The sequence below is a fragment of the Pollachius pollachius genome (genome assembly GCF_949987615.1).
Source record: "Pollachius pollachius genome assembly, chromosome: 9".
NCBI lineage: Eukaryota > Metazoa > Chordata > Actinopteri > Gadiformes > Gadidae > Pollachius > Pollachius pollachius.
In genome coordinates, this window is record NC_136942.1 from 11407994 (window position 1) to 11421821 (window position 13828).

The 13828-nt window shown below is 53.7% G+C and overlaps 1 protein-coding gene across 1 annotated transcript in view; it reads right to left on the bottom strand.

The window, feature by feature from the left end:
* The window catches only part of ptprz1a (protein tyrosine phosphatase receptor type Z1a), a 45971-nt gene that overhangs the window by 27529 nt on the left and 4614 nt on the right, over window positions 1–13828 (bottom strand). The window contains exons 2-4 of the mRNA XM_079742599.1: window positions 6664–6735; window positions 2020–2199; window positions 585–736 (exon numbers count right to left, since the gene is read on the bottom strand). Coding sequence (XP_079598725.1) covers window positions 585–736; window positions 2020–2199; window positions 6664–6735 — 404 coding nt within the window. The remainder of the gene's footprint in view (window positions 1–584; window positions 737–2019; window positions 2200–6663; window positions 6736–13828) is intronic.

A 13828-nucleotide genomic window follows, 5' to 3' on the forward strand; every position in this document is an offset into this window, starting at 1 on the left:
GACAGATGATTGGATGAGAGACAGGACCCCATGTCCCATCTCCATGAGAGTGAGACAGTATGCCCTACCTCCATGAGAGTGAGACATAATGCCCTACCTTCATGAGAGTGAGACATAATGCCCTACCTCCATGAGAGTGAGACAGTATGCCCTACCTCCATGAGAGTGAGACACTCTACCTCCAGAGAGTGAGGCCCCTACCTCCAGAGAGTGAGACGCTCTACCTCCAGAGAGTGAGACACCCTACCTCCAGAGAGTGAGGCCCCTACCTCCAGAGAGTGAGGCCCCTACCTCCAGAGAGTGAGACGCACTACCTCCAGAGAGTGAGTCGCCCTACCTCCAGAGAGTGAGGCCCCTACCTCCAGAGAGTGAGACGCCCTACCTCCAGAGAGTGAGGCCCCTACCTCCAGAGAGTGAGGCCCCTACCTCCAGAGAGTGAGACGCCTACCTCCAGAGAGTGAGACGCCCTACCTCCAGAGAGTGAGACACCCTACCTCCAGAGAGTGAGACGCCCTACCTCCAGAGAGTGAGAACCCTACCTCCAGAGAGTGAGACCCGTTACCTCCAGAGAGAAAGACCCCTACCTCCAGCGGGGCCTTGACCCCATCCAGGCTATGTTCGGAGCCCTCTGACGAGGCGTTGCAGCGCCCCCAGTGGAAGGTGAGGCGGGCCGCCCTGAACCGAGAGCCCAGCCCCCCGCCGCTCACGAAGAAGTCCCCCCCTAAGGTGACGGCCACTGGAGAGACACACCGAGCACCTGGTTAGTCTGGTTAGTCTGGTTAGTGGTTATAGTAGTAGTAGTAATACTGGTACATTTACATTTACTACGTTTAGGGCATATAGCAGACTCACAACGGTTCACACACATTCACACACCGACGGTGGTGTCGACCACGCAGGGTGACAGCCAGCTCGTTGGGGGCAGTCAGGGTGAGGGGTCTCGCTCAGGGACACCTCGACACTCTGCTAGGAGGAGCCGAGGATCGAACTAGCAACCTTCCGGTTAGCAGTCAACACACTGTACCTCCAGACCAAAGCAGACCCCACTACTAGTTGCAGGAGTAGTAAGGCAAGGCCGTTTACTCCTACAGCTCCATCAGAGTTATTCACAGATAGACCATCCTTTAAGAGAGGATGTAGAGTGAGATCTTTAGAGCCTGCTGGTGTCTCTGAGGTCTCCCAGCTCCACCCAGACGCCGTATAGAGACCCAGAAGGGGCTAAGCTCTGTAACGCTGAGCTGTGGTTCACCACAGAGCGAGAGGAGAGGGATCAGTAACGCTGAGCTGTGGTTCACCACAGAGCGAGAGGAGAGTGATCAGTAACGCTGAGCTGTGGTTCACCACAGAGCGAGAGGAGAGTGATCAGTAATGCTGAGCTGTGGTTCACCACAGAGCGAGAGGAGAGGGATCAGTAACGCTGAGCCATGGGTCACCACAGAGCGAGAGGAGAGTGATCAGTAACGCTGAGCTGTGGTTCACCACAGAGCGAGAGCTTCCTGCTGAATGAGCCGAGTGGAGGAACGGGTTTTAACCGACATTATGTCCCGTCCTGCTCTGAAATGTCAGCCAGCGATCTGAGGCTCTGACACTGACACTATTGTGCCCCTGGAGGAGGCCCGGGAATAAAAGAACTGTTAACTCTCTACGGGGGAACCTGAGTCTTGTCCTAAAGACACCGCTTATCTACGGCCCAATGTGGGCCAAACTGTCCTGAGAAACACAAATACACACACACACACACACACACACACACACACACACACACACACACACACACACACACACACACACACACACACACACATACACCGTTCCTCCTGACATCTGGGACGGGGAGCAGAGGAACAACAAAGAGGAGTGCAGAAGAAAGGAGGAGAAAGAAGGAGACAGGGAGGATGAGCTCGGGTTCTGGGAGCCTTTGTCTTCCTGCTGACCAACATAAGAGCAGTCGACCAATGGGGGGTAAGGAGGCCAGCAAGGAGGAGGAAGAGGAGGAGGAGAGGAAGACGGTCAGCTCACCGGTTTTCCCGTCGTTCTTGGCGGTGGTCCGGTCGGAGGTGGGCGTGGTCCAGCCCTCGAAGCGCAGATCCTGGTGCTCCAGGCGGACCTGGGCCAGGTCCTCCACCAGGTCCAGGGGGGACTGCCGGGCGCTGCTGCAGGACGGGTACTTCTTCACCCAGTTGTCCTGGTTCAGGGTCCCTGGAGGAGAGAGAACGTCAGGGGACTCATGAAGGGGGGGGGGGAGGGAACTCAGCCATCACCAGTGGAGACCGCCTGGTGACGCTCATCACACACATTCTCCCAGTGAGAGCTCCCACCAAGCCAGAACTTGGTGTAGTAAATAGTTGAGTGTAGACATGGTCGTATGTTATTTAGCTCTGAGACAGATGTGCTGAAACAGGTCTCCGCTGATCGCCTGAGGACCTAGAAGGTTCTAAAGAAAGCTTTCTTAACAGGAACAAATATCAACGGCCTAACCACCGGCTAACACGACCAAACACGCAGTGTGTCCGTTTGGGAGCGCTAGCAGGAAGCTAGCTGTACAGCTGCTGGTGTTAAGTATCAGTGAATGGTCCTGCTGGTTTCTATCTCTGCTGATCCAGATACCTCTGAGCAGACACGTCCTACAGGCTGCCAGAGATCAACACCAAAAACCATGGTCTGCTGCTGGGGGACGGAGGTCATCTTAACCTTCTAGTTCAATCTCCTCTGCTGTGTAGCTCATCTTCAAGGATCTAGCCCTAAGGATGTAGGAACCAAGATATCGTGGAGATGACCCAGTATATCTGCTCTTTAGACCCCTCAGACCGGAGCTTCTGGTCTGTTTTCACACTACAAGGAGGGAGACACAGGATGACACATTCTACCACCGGGGGGGAGGTGGGGAGGAGAGAGGGGGAGGAGGGTGAAGAAGAGGAGGACAGGGAGGGGAGGTCAAGGATGGAGGTGGAGGAGGAGAGGACAGTGTGTGAATGTTTGGAGGTATTCATTCTCCTGGGAAGAGAATGACCATCAGGGTGAGGGTTGAGGATATACACACACGCACACACACACACACACACACACACACACACACACACACACACACACACACACACACACAAGGCTCATATGTTAATTTAATATAACTACCTACCCTAGATCTACCAACACCAGATTTACTTGCCCTAGATCTACTGTATCTACCATAGATCTACCTACCCTAGATCTGCCTTCACTAGATCTACTGTATCTACCATAGATCTACCTACCCTAGATCTGCCTTCAGTAGATCTACTATACTTACAATAGATCTACCTACCCTAGATCTGCCTTCACTAGATCTACTGTACCTACCATAGATCTACCTACCCTAGATCTTTTTTGTGGGGGGGGGGGGCTGAAGAATTGACACAAAGGCTGAGAAAAGCAAACAAAGAGTTGTGTGGTTTGACTTCAAACATCAGGACGGAGAGGCTCATGGGAGATGAGGTTGGACGCGGAGCGCCACACAAAGACTGGGAGATGAAAGGAAACGTGAGTGGCCCCCGCCCAGCAGAGGAATGGACCACCAGCGGTAGGTGAGACAGCACCCGGTTGACCTGTCGTTAGGTGAGACAGGGGGCCCTGTCGCTATGTGAAACAGGCCGACCTGTCTTTAGGTGAGACAGCACCAGGCCGATCTGTCGTTAGGTGAGACAGCACCAGGCCGACCTGTCGTTAGGTGAGACAGCACCAGGCCGACCTGTCCTTAGGTGAGACAGGGGGCCCTGTTGTTATGTGAAACAGGCCGACCTGTCTTTAGGTGAGACTGGCCGACCTGTCGTTAGGTGAGACAGCACCAGGCCGACCTGTCGTTAGGTGAAACTGGCCGACCTGTCGTAAGGTGAGACCGGCCAACCTGTTGTTAGGTGAGACAGCACCGGTCGTTAGGTGAGACAAGTGGCCCAGTCATTAGGTGAGACAGGCCGACCAGGCGTTAGATGGGACAGGCCGACCTGTCGTTATGTGAGACAGGCCAACCTGTCTTTAGGTGAGACAGGCCGACCTGTCGTTAGGAGAGACGGCACCAAGCTGTCGTTAGGTGAGACGGGTCGCCCTGTCGTTAGGTGAGACAGGCCGACCTGTCGTTGGGTGAGACAGGCCGACCTGTCGTTAGGTGAGACAGGCCGACCCATTGTAAGGTGAGACAGCTGCAGACCCAGGTCATTGAGTGTGTGTGGGCTCCTCAGAGGAGGTGAACCTCGCTGTGTTTACACTGAGCCCATAAAGAGCAAGCGCTGGCGTCTGGTAGACGGGGATCAGACCCCAGCCCGGACGTAAACACCAGAACCACGTTCTGCAGTGTAGAACCAGCCGCTGTCAGGACCTCCAAGACCTCCAGGAGACATGAGGTACAGGAGAACTAGGAGAACTAGGAGAACTCATATCCAACCCATCTCACTGGACGCCTGGCATAGCGCAGCGACTACGACTGAAGGCCTGGACTCTCCTTATGGTTAACCGGCCAGCACCATGTGACCCATTTAAAGGTTTTGCCTGTATGTGTGTAGGAGGGAACCTCCAATCTGAAGGAGGGATCCCCCAATCTGAAGGAGGGATCCCCCACTCTGAAGGAGGGATCCCCCAATCTGAAGGAGGGATCCCCCACTCTGAAGGAGGGACCCCCCACTCTGAAGGAGGGATCCCCCAGCCCGAAGGAGGGGTCCTCCACTCTGAAGAGGGATTCCCCACTCTGAAGGAGGGATCCCCACTCTGCGTTCCTTCTCTAGATTTCTTCCTTACTAACTAAGGAAGTTGTTCTTGCCCTCTGGGGGGCTAGGGTCAGGGGTAGGTCAGTGACACACGGCCTGTTAAGCCCCTTGAGCCTGGACCGATGGTTAAGGGCTATATAGATAACATTGAATTGAATTGAATCAACCCTAATTTCTCCACGGTTCCTTCTAATTTTCTCTCTAATCTCTCTCATGTTGGGGTCAGCTTGTTGCTGTTGCTGTCTGCAGACAGACGGGGTGTAGTGGAGACAGACGGGGATGTAGCGGCTCGGCCTGGAGCAGCCAGGAGCCGCCGGAGGAGGAGGTGTAGCAGCGGGCGTGAGCAGCGCGGTGCGGGGCCGCTCCCTGGCCGGGGGCCCGCGGGGACACTGGTGTCTCCACAATGGGCCCCTCATCGAGGGAGCCAGGAGAATGGGGAGCGCATTCACATGCTAATCCCAACATGAGCCCCGGGCCGGACCCAAACACACTCAGATGAGTCTGGAGAGCAGAAGGCCCTCAGAACCCCCCCACTCAGAGCCTCTCTTCAGGGGCCGTTATTCCCTCTGACGCCCTCCTCAGGTTCTACCTCCGATACCCCCTGGAGGGCGTTACTGACGACCCCTCAGAGGTTGTTACTAAAGACCCCGTAGAGGTTGTTACTAAAGACCCCGTAGAGCTCGTTACTAACAACCCTGTAGAGGCCGCTACTTATGACCCTGTACAAGGCGTTACTAACGACCCTGTATAGGTCCCCAGGTCGTTACTAAAGTCCCTGTAGAGATTGTTACTAACGACCCTGTATAGGTCCCCAGGTCGTTACTAAAGTCCCTGTAGAGATTGTTACTAACGACCCTGAAGAGGTCCCTAGGTCATTACTAAAGTCCCTGTACAGGCCGTTACTAACGACCCTGTAGAGGTCCCCAGTAACGACTCTGTAGAGGTTGTTACTAACGACCCTGTAGGTCTGTACATACAACCCTGTTGGTCGTTATGATAATCACTTCCTGTGTAAATCTGTCACTTCCTCCTCTTCCTATGGGTCTGTCTGTCTTCTCACTCTCAGGCTGCATCACAGAACCTCTTCACACCTCGTTCACCTGGCTGAGCCCCCTCTTTGAAGCAGAGTGCAGCCCCCTCACACTCACACTCACACACACACACTCTCACACACACACACACAGACACTCACACACACACACACACACACACACACACACACACACACACACACACACACACACACACACACACACACACACACACAGACACACATAAAGACGTGCGGTTGTGAGGACTCTGGAGCATCAAAGTGTTGTCATTGAAGTGACATCTCTCAGACACCTGTGGTGTTGGTCCATAGGTCAACACACACACCCAGACACAGACACACACACACACACACGCACACACACACACACATATACAGACATATACACACACACACACACACACACACACAACCCGCACTTCAACACACACACACACACACGCACACACACACACACACACACACACACACACACACACACACACACACACACACACACACACACACACACTACATACAGGACAGGCAGTGAGAAAAGAAGGGGAGGAGAGGAGCTAAAGTGAGTAGGTAAGGAGAGGAGGGGGGGAGAGGAGGGGAGGAGAGGAGGGGAGGAGAGGAGGGGGAGGAGAAGGGGAGGGGGAGGGAGGAGGAGGGAGGAGGAGAAGGGGAGGGGGAGGGAGGAGGAGGGGGAGGAGACGGGGAGGGGGAGGGAGGAGGAGGGGGAGGAGAAGGGGAGGGGGAGGGAGGAGGAGGGAGGAGGAGAAGGGGAGGACGAGGGGAGGAGGGAGGAGGAGAAGGGGAGGACGAGGGGAGGAGGGAGGAGGACGGGGAGGAGAAGGGGGGAGGAGGGGAGGAGGAGGAGGAGAGCAGGAGGCGTACCTGCGTACGACCAGTCGATTTCTTCTGAGAACTTCCTCTGGTTCCTGTAACCGTAGGAGCTGGTCTGGTCCACTGAAAACAACAAGTACACAACGTCAACACACTTGTAAACACACAGCCGCACGCTTGTTAACATCAGCAACACACACTTGTTAACATCATAAACACGCACTCGTGAAAAAACACATGATCATTACCATAAACACAGCCCTACTCAAACCCTACAGAGTATTTGGTCACTATGGTAACACTATGGTAACCCATTCTGTAAGACACAGAATGGGTCTGTACACACTGGGGGACAGGTGAGACAGGTGAGGACAGACAGGTGAGACAGGTGAGGGCAGACAGGTGAGGACAGACAGGTGAGACAGGTGAGATGAAAAGGGAAGGTCAGACAGGTGAGACGGGTGAGGTGAGGTCATTCAGCTTGTTATCCCATCCCAGCCATCAGCTGACCTGCCGGCTGTGTCTAACATCCCCCCGCCCCCGCCTCACTAACAATCCCCACCACCAGGTCAGCTCCTCGTTGTGTCTGATGTGTCGTACCCCCAGGTGAGTAGGGCGACAGGTGAGGCTCGTGGCTCAGGGCTCAGGGAGGTTGTGGAACAGGATTCAGAGGTGAGAGGAATGTGGCCGTAAGGTCAGGTCTATGAGAACCTGCAGGTCAGAGGCTTCACCAAGGCTCTGACTCTGCGCTCTCTGAGCTCTCTAACTTAAGAGCAAGCAGGATTCCCATTGGTGCTCACGGCTCAGGCAGTCAAACCCCCAGCCGGCGGAGTAGGAAAACTCTTCACTGATCACTGCGTCCCTTAAGAAGAGCTTGTTTGATTAGCTGCATGTCATTAAGGAGCAGGGACAGGTTAAGGGCTGCGTGTTTAAGGGTGACTACAGGGAGAGGTTAAGGGCTGCGTGTTTAAGGGTGACTACAGGGAGAGGTTAAGGGCTGCGTGTTTAAGAGTGACTACGGCTAGAGTTTGAACCCTGGGGGATCGAACCCAGACCCTTTCAGCTGGGGGTGGAACCCACTAAGCAGAACTACATGCACCACCACCACAGAATGAGAGATCAAACGTTGGTGGACCTTGATGAACAGCAGAAGGTCCTTGACCCTCAGCTGTAATCATCTACCAGGAATGAAGCTGATCTCTCCAGTGACGCTCTGATCTCCCACTGGTGTCACTAGGATCCGTCTGTCAGAGAGAGGGCGTCCTGCTGTGAGATGGACTCTGGATGATACCAACCTAATCTGGATTATATGTTTACGGTCTGCTGGTCAGTGGTTCCAGAGACGGGGCTCCCCTGGTCCCCCCCTGGTCTCCCCCCTGGTCTCCCCCTGGTCTCCCCCCAGTCTCTCTCCCCCTGGTCTCTCTCCCCCTGGTCTATCCCCCCCTGGTCTCCCCATGGTCTCCCCCCGGTCTCCCCCCGGTCTCCAACTGGTCTTCCCTTGGTCTCCCCTCGGTCTCCCCCCCGGTCTCCAACTGGTCTTCCCTTGGTCTCCCCCCGGTCTCCCCCCCGGTCTCCCCCCGGTCTCCCCCCGGTCTCCCCCCCGGTCCCCCCCCGGTCTCCCACTGGTCTCCCCCCGGTCTCCCCCCCGTCTCCCCCCGGTTTCCCCCCGGTCTCCCCCCCGTTCTCCCACTGGTCTCCCCTTGGTCTCCCCCCGGTCTCCCACTGGTCTCCCCCCTGGTCTCCCCCCAGTCTCCCACTGGTCTCCACCCTGGTCTCCCCCCGGTCTCCCACTGGTCTTCCCCTGGTCTCCCCCCGGTCTCCCACTGGTCTTCCCTTGGTCAACCCCTGGTCTCCCACTGGTCTTCCCTTGGTCTTCCCCCGGTCTCCCCCCGGTCTCCCACTGGCCTTCCCTTGGTCTTCCCCCAGTCTCCCACTGGTCTTCCCTTCGTCTCCCCCCGGTCTCCCACTGGCCTTCCCTTGGTCTTCCCCCGGTCTCCCACTGGTCTTCCCTTAGTCTCTCCCCGGTCTCCCACTGGTCTTCCCCTGGTCTTCCCCCGGTCTCCCACGGTCCCAGACCACACAGAAGGACCTTGTCCGGTCTGCTCTCAGATAGCGTTCCCTTGATCGATGTCTGATGTTTTGACTGAGTGAACTGCTACACACACTCAGTACACACACAGTTCACACACGCTACACACTCAGAACACACTCATCTGCGGTACACACAGCCTGGTTTAAGTTACGTAACCCGCCCTGACAAAAGACGGACCAGAAACCGCCGGCTATTGACAAGTGGACAACAAAGACAGCAGCTGCTGCTCAGACGGCACGCCCGGCCACGCCCCGCGTTAGCATGCAGGAGCTACACCGGGAATACCAATGCTAGCAGAGTTAGCACGCTTAATAGCATCCTTTAGCCAGCCTGGAATAGGTTAGCTAGGAGGTATGGGTGGTGGTGGTGTAGGGAGTAGAAGTGGTGGTGGTGGAGGAGGTAGTGGTGGTGGGGGTGGAGGTAGTGATAGTGGGGGTGGAGGTAGTGGGGGTGGAGGTAGTGATAGTGGGGGTGGAGGTAGTTGGGGTTGAGGTAGTAGTAGTGGTGGTGGAGGTGGAGGTAATGGTGGTGGAGGTGGAGTTAGTGCTGGTGGAGGTAGTGCTGGTGGAGGTAGTGGGGGTGGAGGTTGTGGTGGTGGAGGTAGTGATAGTGGGGGTGGAGGTATTGATAGTGGTGGTGGAGGTAGTGGGGGTGGAGGTAGTGATAGTGGTGGTGGAGGTAGTGGGGGTGGAGGTAGTGATAGTGGGGGTGGAGGTAGTGATAGTGGTGGTGGAGGTAGTGGGGTTGGAGGTGGAGGTAGTGGGGGGGGTGGTAGTGATAGTGGTGGTGGAGGTAGTGATAGTGGTGGTGGAGGTAGTGATAGTGGTGGAGGTAGTGATAGTGGTGGTGGAGGTAGTGGGGTTGGAGGTGGAGGTAGTGGGGGGGGTGGTAGTGATAGTGTTGGTTGAGCCCTGCAGGAAGGAACAGCTCTACACAACTGGGCGTTCCTCCTAAGTGGAGCACGGCCAGCATTGGCTGGCTGGGGAGGGTGTGGCTCTGGGGGGGAGGGTGTGGGTGTAGGGGGTGGGGTTGGTGGGGGAAGGGGGAGGAAGAGAGAGGGTTTGCAGGCGTAGCAGTGGTCCACTGAATAAGAGGATTAGCAGACAGCACCGCTAGCTTGACTAGCCAAGCAGCTCCAGGCTGAGAACACGGCCTTGCCAGGATGTGTAAGACGGGGGTTGGCTGTGGGTTGTAAGACCACCACCGGTCCTTCAATGCCAGTCCTGGACCCCGTCCATGACTGGAGGCTGAGGACACGAACAGGACTCCACTGTCCTGATGGACACTGCTGTCACTTTATACTTAATATTTAACACTTTATACTTAATGCTACTTTACACTTCTGTCACTTTATACTTAATACTTATACCTTTATACTTAATACTACTTTACACTGCTGCCCTTACACTTTATGCTTAATACAGTATTTACTGTCCTTAAGCTTTATACTTAATGCTAATAACACTGCTTCCCTTACACTTTATACTTAATACTACTTTACACTGCTTTCCTTACACTTTATACATTCTTAACAACGGTCTTTACACTTTATAGTACCTTACACTGCTGTCTTTACAGACACTTTATAGTACCTTACGCTGCTTTCTTTACAGACACTGTATTCTGCCAAATGAAAATAACAATGGCAGTTCCCAAGGAAAGAGGAAAGTGTTGCAACATGCGGAGCAATTAAAGATATTTTAGAAGAAAGCCAGAACACATAGTTATTTAATCTGATTGGCTGGAAGTATGTGAACAACTGAAGGCTGCAACCATATTTGGAAATGAATGGCTGCCCAGCGATGGCCTGACTGAAACACAAGCTTGAATATCTGGATTGTTTGACAAGACTATGGCTACTTTACAGTGCTTTACAATAACGCCATAATGGTACTTTACACTTCTTTACAGTACAGCCCTAACAGCCTTAAAAGTTCTTCACAGTTAAGCCCTAACAGTACTTTACAGTACTTTACACAACTTCCCTAACAGTACTTTACAGTACTTTGGGCAGATCCCAGGGAATGTACTATAAAGTATTGTAAGGTAAAGTTAGGGAAGTTGTGTAAAGTAATGTAAAGTAATGTAAAGTACTGTTAGAGAAGTTGTGTAAGGTACTGCAAGTATTGTATAGTAATGTCAAGTGCTGTACTACAGTACTTTAAACTACTGTAGAGTACTTGCCTAACAGTATTTTAGACTTCTTGCCAAACACTACTTTACACTTCTTTACACTGCTTTACAGTACATCCCAGTAATCAGTGCTTACAGTATCACTAGTAGTAACTAGAGCTACACAACTAGATCTCCACACCATGAGCTACACAGCAAGAGCTACACACCAGGAGCTACATAACTAGAACTACACACCATGAGCTACACAACTAGAGCTACACACCGGGAGCTCCACACCAGGCAGTGATTGATTGGGCCGTCATGAGCCAATCAGCATTCAGTAAACGTGGAACTAGGGTCAGCTCCGCCACCAGTGGCTTGCGCCTGTTTAACATCCGTCTCCTTGGTAACACAGGCCGTTAGCCCTTTAGCACATTTGCTGGGCTGTAAACAACACCGCTACTTCCGGTAGCTACCAGTGCTACAGGCTGTGTGCTGGACTTCTAAAGACAAGAACTTAAATTAATAATACATCTGTGGTTACACTGGGAGCTGCCCAGTACAACGACAGTCTGCTACTGGTTCTACTGGGTGCTACCCAGTATACCCACCGTTTTTCTACTGGTTCTGCTGGGAGCTGCCCAGTATAACCACAGTTTTCTACTGGTTCTGCTGGGAGCTACCCAATACAACCACACTCTGCTACTGGTTCTGCTGGGAGCTACCCTGTAGAACCACGGTCTGCTACTGGTTCTGCTGGGAGCTGCCCAGTAGCACCACGGTCTGCTACTGGTTCTGCTGGGAGCTGCCCAGTATAACCACAGTTTTCTACTGGTTCTGCTGGGAGCTACCCAATACAACCACACTCTGCTACTGGTTCTGCTGGGAGCTACCCTGTAGAACCACGGTCTGCTACTGGTTCTGCTGGGAGCTGCCCAGTAGCACCACGGTCTGCTACTGGTTCTGCTGGGAGCTGCCCAGTAGCACCAGTCTTCCTCAGACAGTGAGGGGTCTCCAGGGGGTTCAGGCTTTAGGGAGACAGGAGGTCCTGAGGTCTGATTGTGTCGCGGCTCAGCCACCCACTGGGAGGAATAAGTGGCCTCTCTCTCTCTCCGTCTCCCAGTGCTTTGCTTCCCAGTCCCTCTAAACATTTCCCGGGCGATGCTGGAAGACGTCCACTCAGAGAAGGTCTGTTTACAGGAAGAGACGACTGAAAGGCTGAGAGGACCTGAGAGAGGACCGCTGAGCGGGACGATAGACCCTAACTCTGATTCATGAGCCGGAATAGAGAGACGGTCCCCTCTCCCGGGGGGTGTGTGTGTGTGTGTGTGTCTATAAGTTTGGGCGTGTATATTTATATAAGGGTTTGATTAAAGAGAGTGTGTGTGTGTATATGTGTGTGTGTGTCTGTGTAAATCAAAACGTGTGTTTGTGTGTGTATATACATATATATGTATATATATATATATATATATATACACATAAAGTATATAAATTGTGTGTGTTCATACATAAGTATGTCTGTGTGTGTTTGCATGTGTTTGTGTGTGTGAGTGTCTGTGTGTGTGTGTGTGAGTGTGTGTGTGTTTGTACATAAGTGGGTGTGTTCATATATAAGTATGTGTGTGTGTATAAGTGTGTGTGGAGCAGGGCTTGGCTGAGGAGATCCTCGGCTAATTGATCTCACGGGCCCCTGAGAGAGAGAGGGGCCCGACACACACAACTCAATCCCACCACTGAGAGGGGGAGACGGGGGGGGGGGGGGGGGGGCTGGAGAGTGAGCTACATAGAGAGAGGGGGGGGGGGAAGGGGGGAGAGAAAAAGAGACATAGGGGGGAGGGAGGGGGAGAAAGAGAAAGACAGAGACAGAAAGAGTGGGGGGAGAGGGGAGGGAGAGAGAGAGAGGAGAGAGAGAGAGAGAAAAAAAGAGATGATGGGGGGGGCGAGAGAGAGAGGGAGGGGGGAGGGGAGAGAGAGACAGAGGGGGAGAGAGAGGGAGAGGGAGATTTTCAGAGTAGATATTTCCAGGATCTGTGTTTTGATGGTGGGACAGGCGGCGGCTAGGCTAACCCTAGCCCAGTGCCATCCCTAGCCCGGTGCAGCTAGCTGAGACGCTAGCTCAATGCTAGCTGAGATGCTAGCTTCACCTTCACGGCGCTTAGGGAAGAAGTCTTGTTTCCGGGACTCCAACCTTCGTGACATTTCTGTCTGTCTGTCTGTCTGTCTGTCTGTCTGTCTGTCTGTCTTCCCAGTGAGAGTAGAGCCTGGTGGTCAGGGACCAGCAACATGGTGGACCAGCGGCCAGGTGGACCAGCGGCCTGGCCCCCCCCCCCCGGAATGGTCCTCCCAGGATCCAGAGCAGATCCCCCCCCCCGCCCCCTGAGCTATTAACCGGCCCCATCACCTCATTAACCAGCGCCCAGGGACCTCTATTTAAAGAGATGACCTAATTGGAAACTGTCCGGGGGGGGTTGGTCGGGGGGGGCTATCATTGCCTAACCTTGACACACTTTTCATCATCAGCACCTAATCGTTATCCATCCCTTTGTCTACCAACCACACAGCCTGTTGTAGTACCGGTCCTACTGGTATTCTACTGGTATCTATCGGTCCATCCATCATCCATTCATGGGTATGGTACCAGGGTACTATAGTCGTCCCAGGGCACTATAGGGGTCCAAGGGTACTATAGGTGGTACTATAGGTGGTACTCGGGTTCTATAAGTGGTACCAGAGTACTATAGTGGAACCAGGGTACTATAGTTGTAACAGGGTATAATAGGTCGTACCAGGGTACTATAGTGATACCAGGGTACTAAAGGTGGTACCAGGGTACTATAGGTGGTACCAGAGTACTATAGCTGGCACCAGGGTACAAGGTGGCCCCACATTACTATAGTGGTACCAGGGTACTATAGTTTGGTAGCAGGGTACTATAGTTTGGTAGCAGGGTACTATAGTTTGGTAGCAGGGTACTATAGTGGTACCAGGGTACTATAGTTTGGTAGC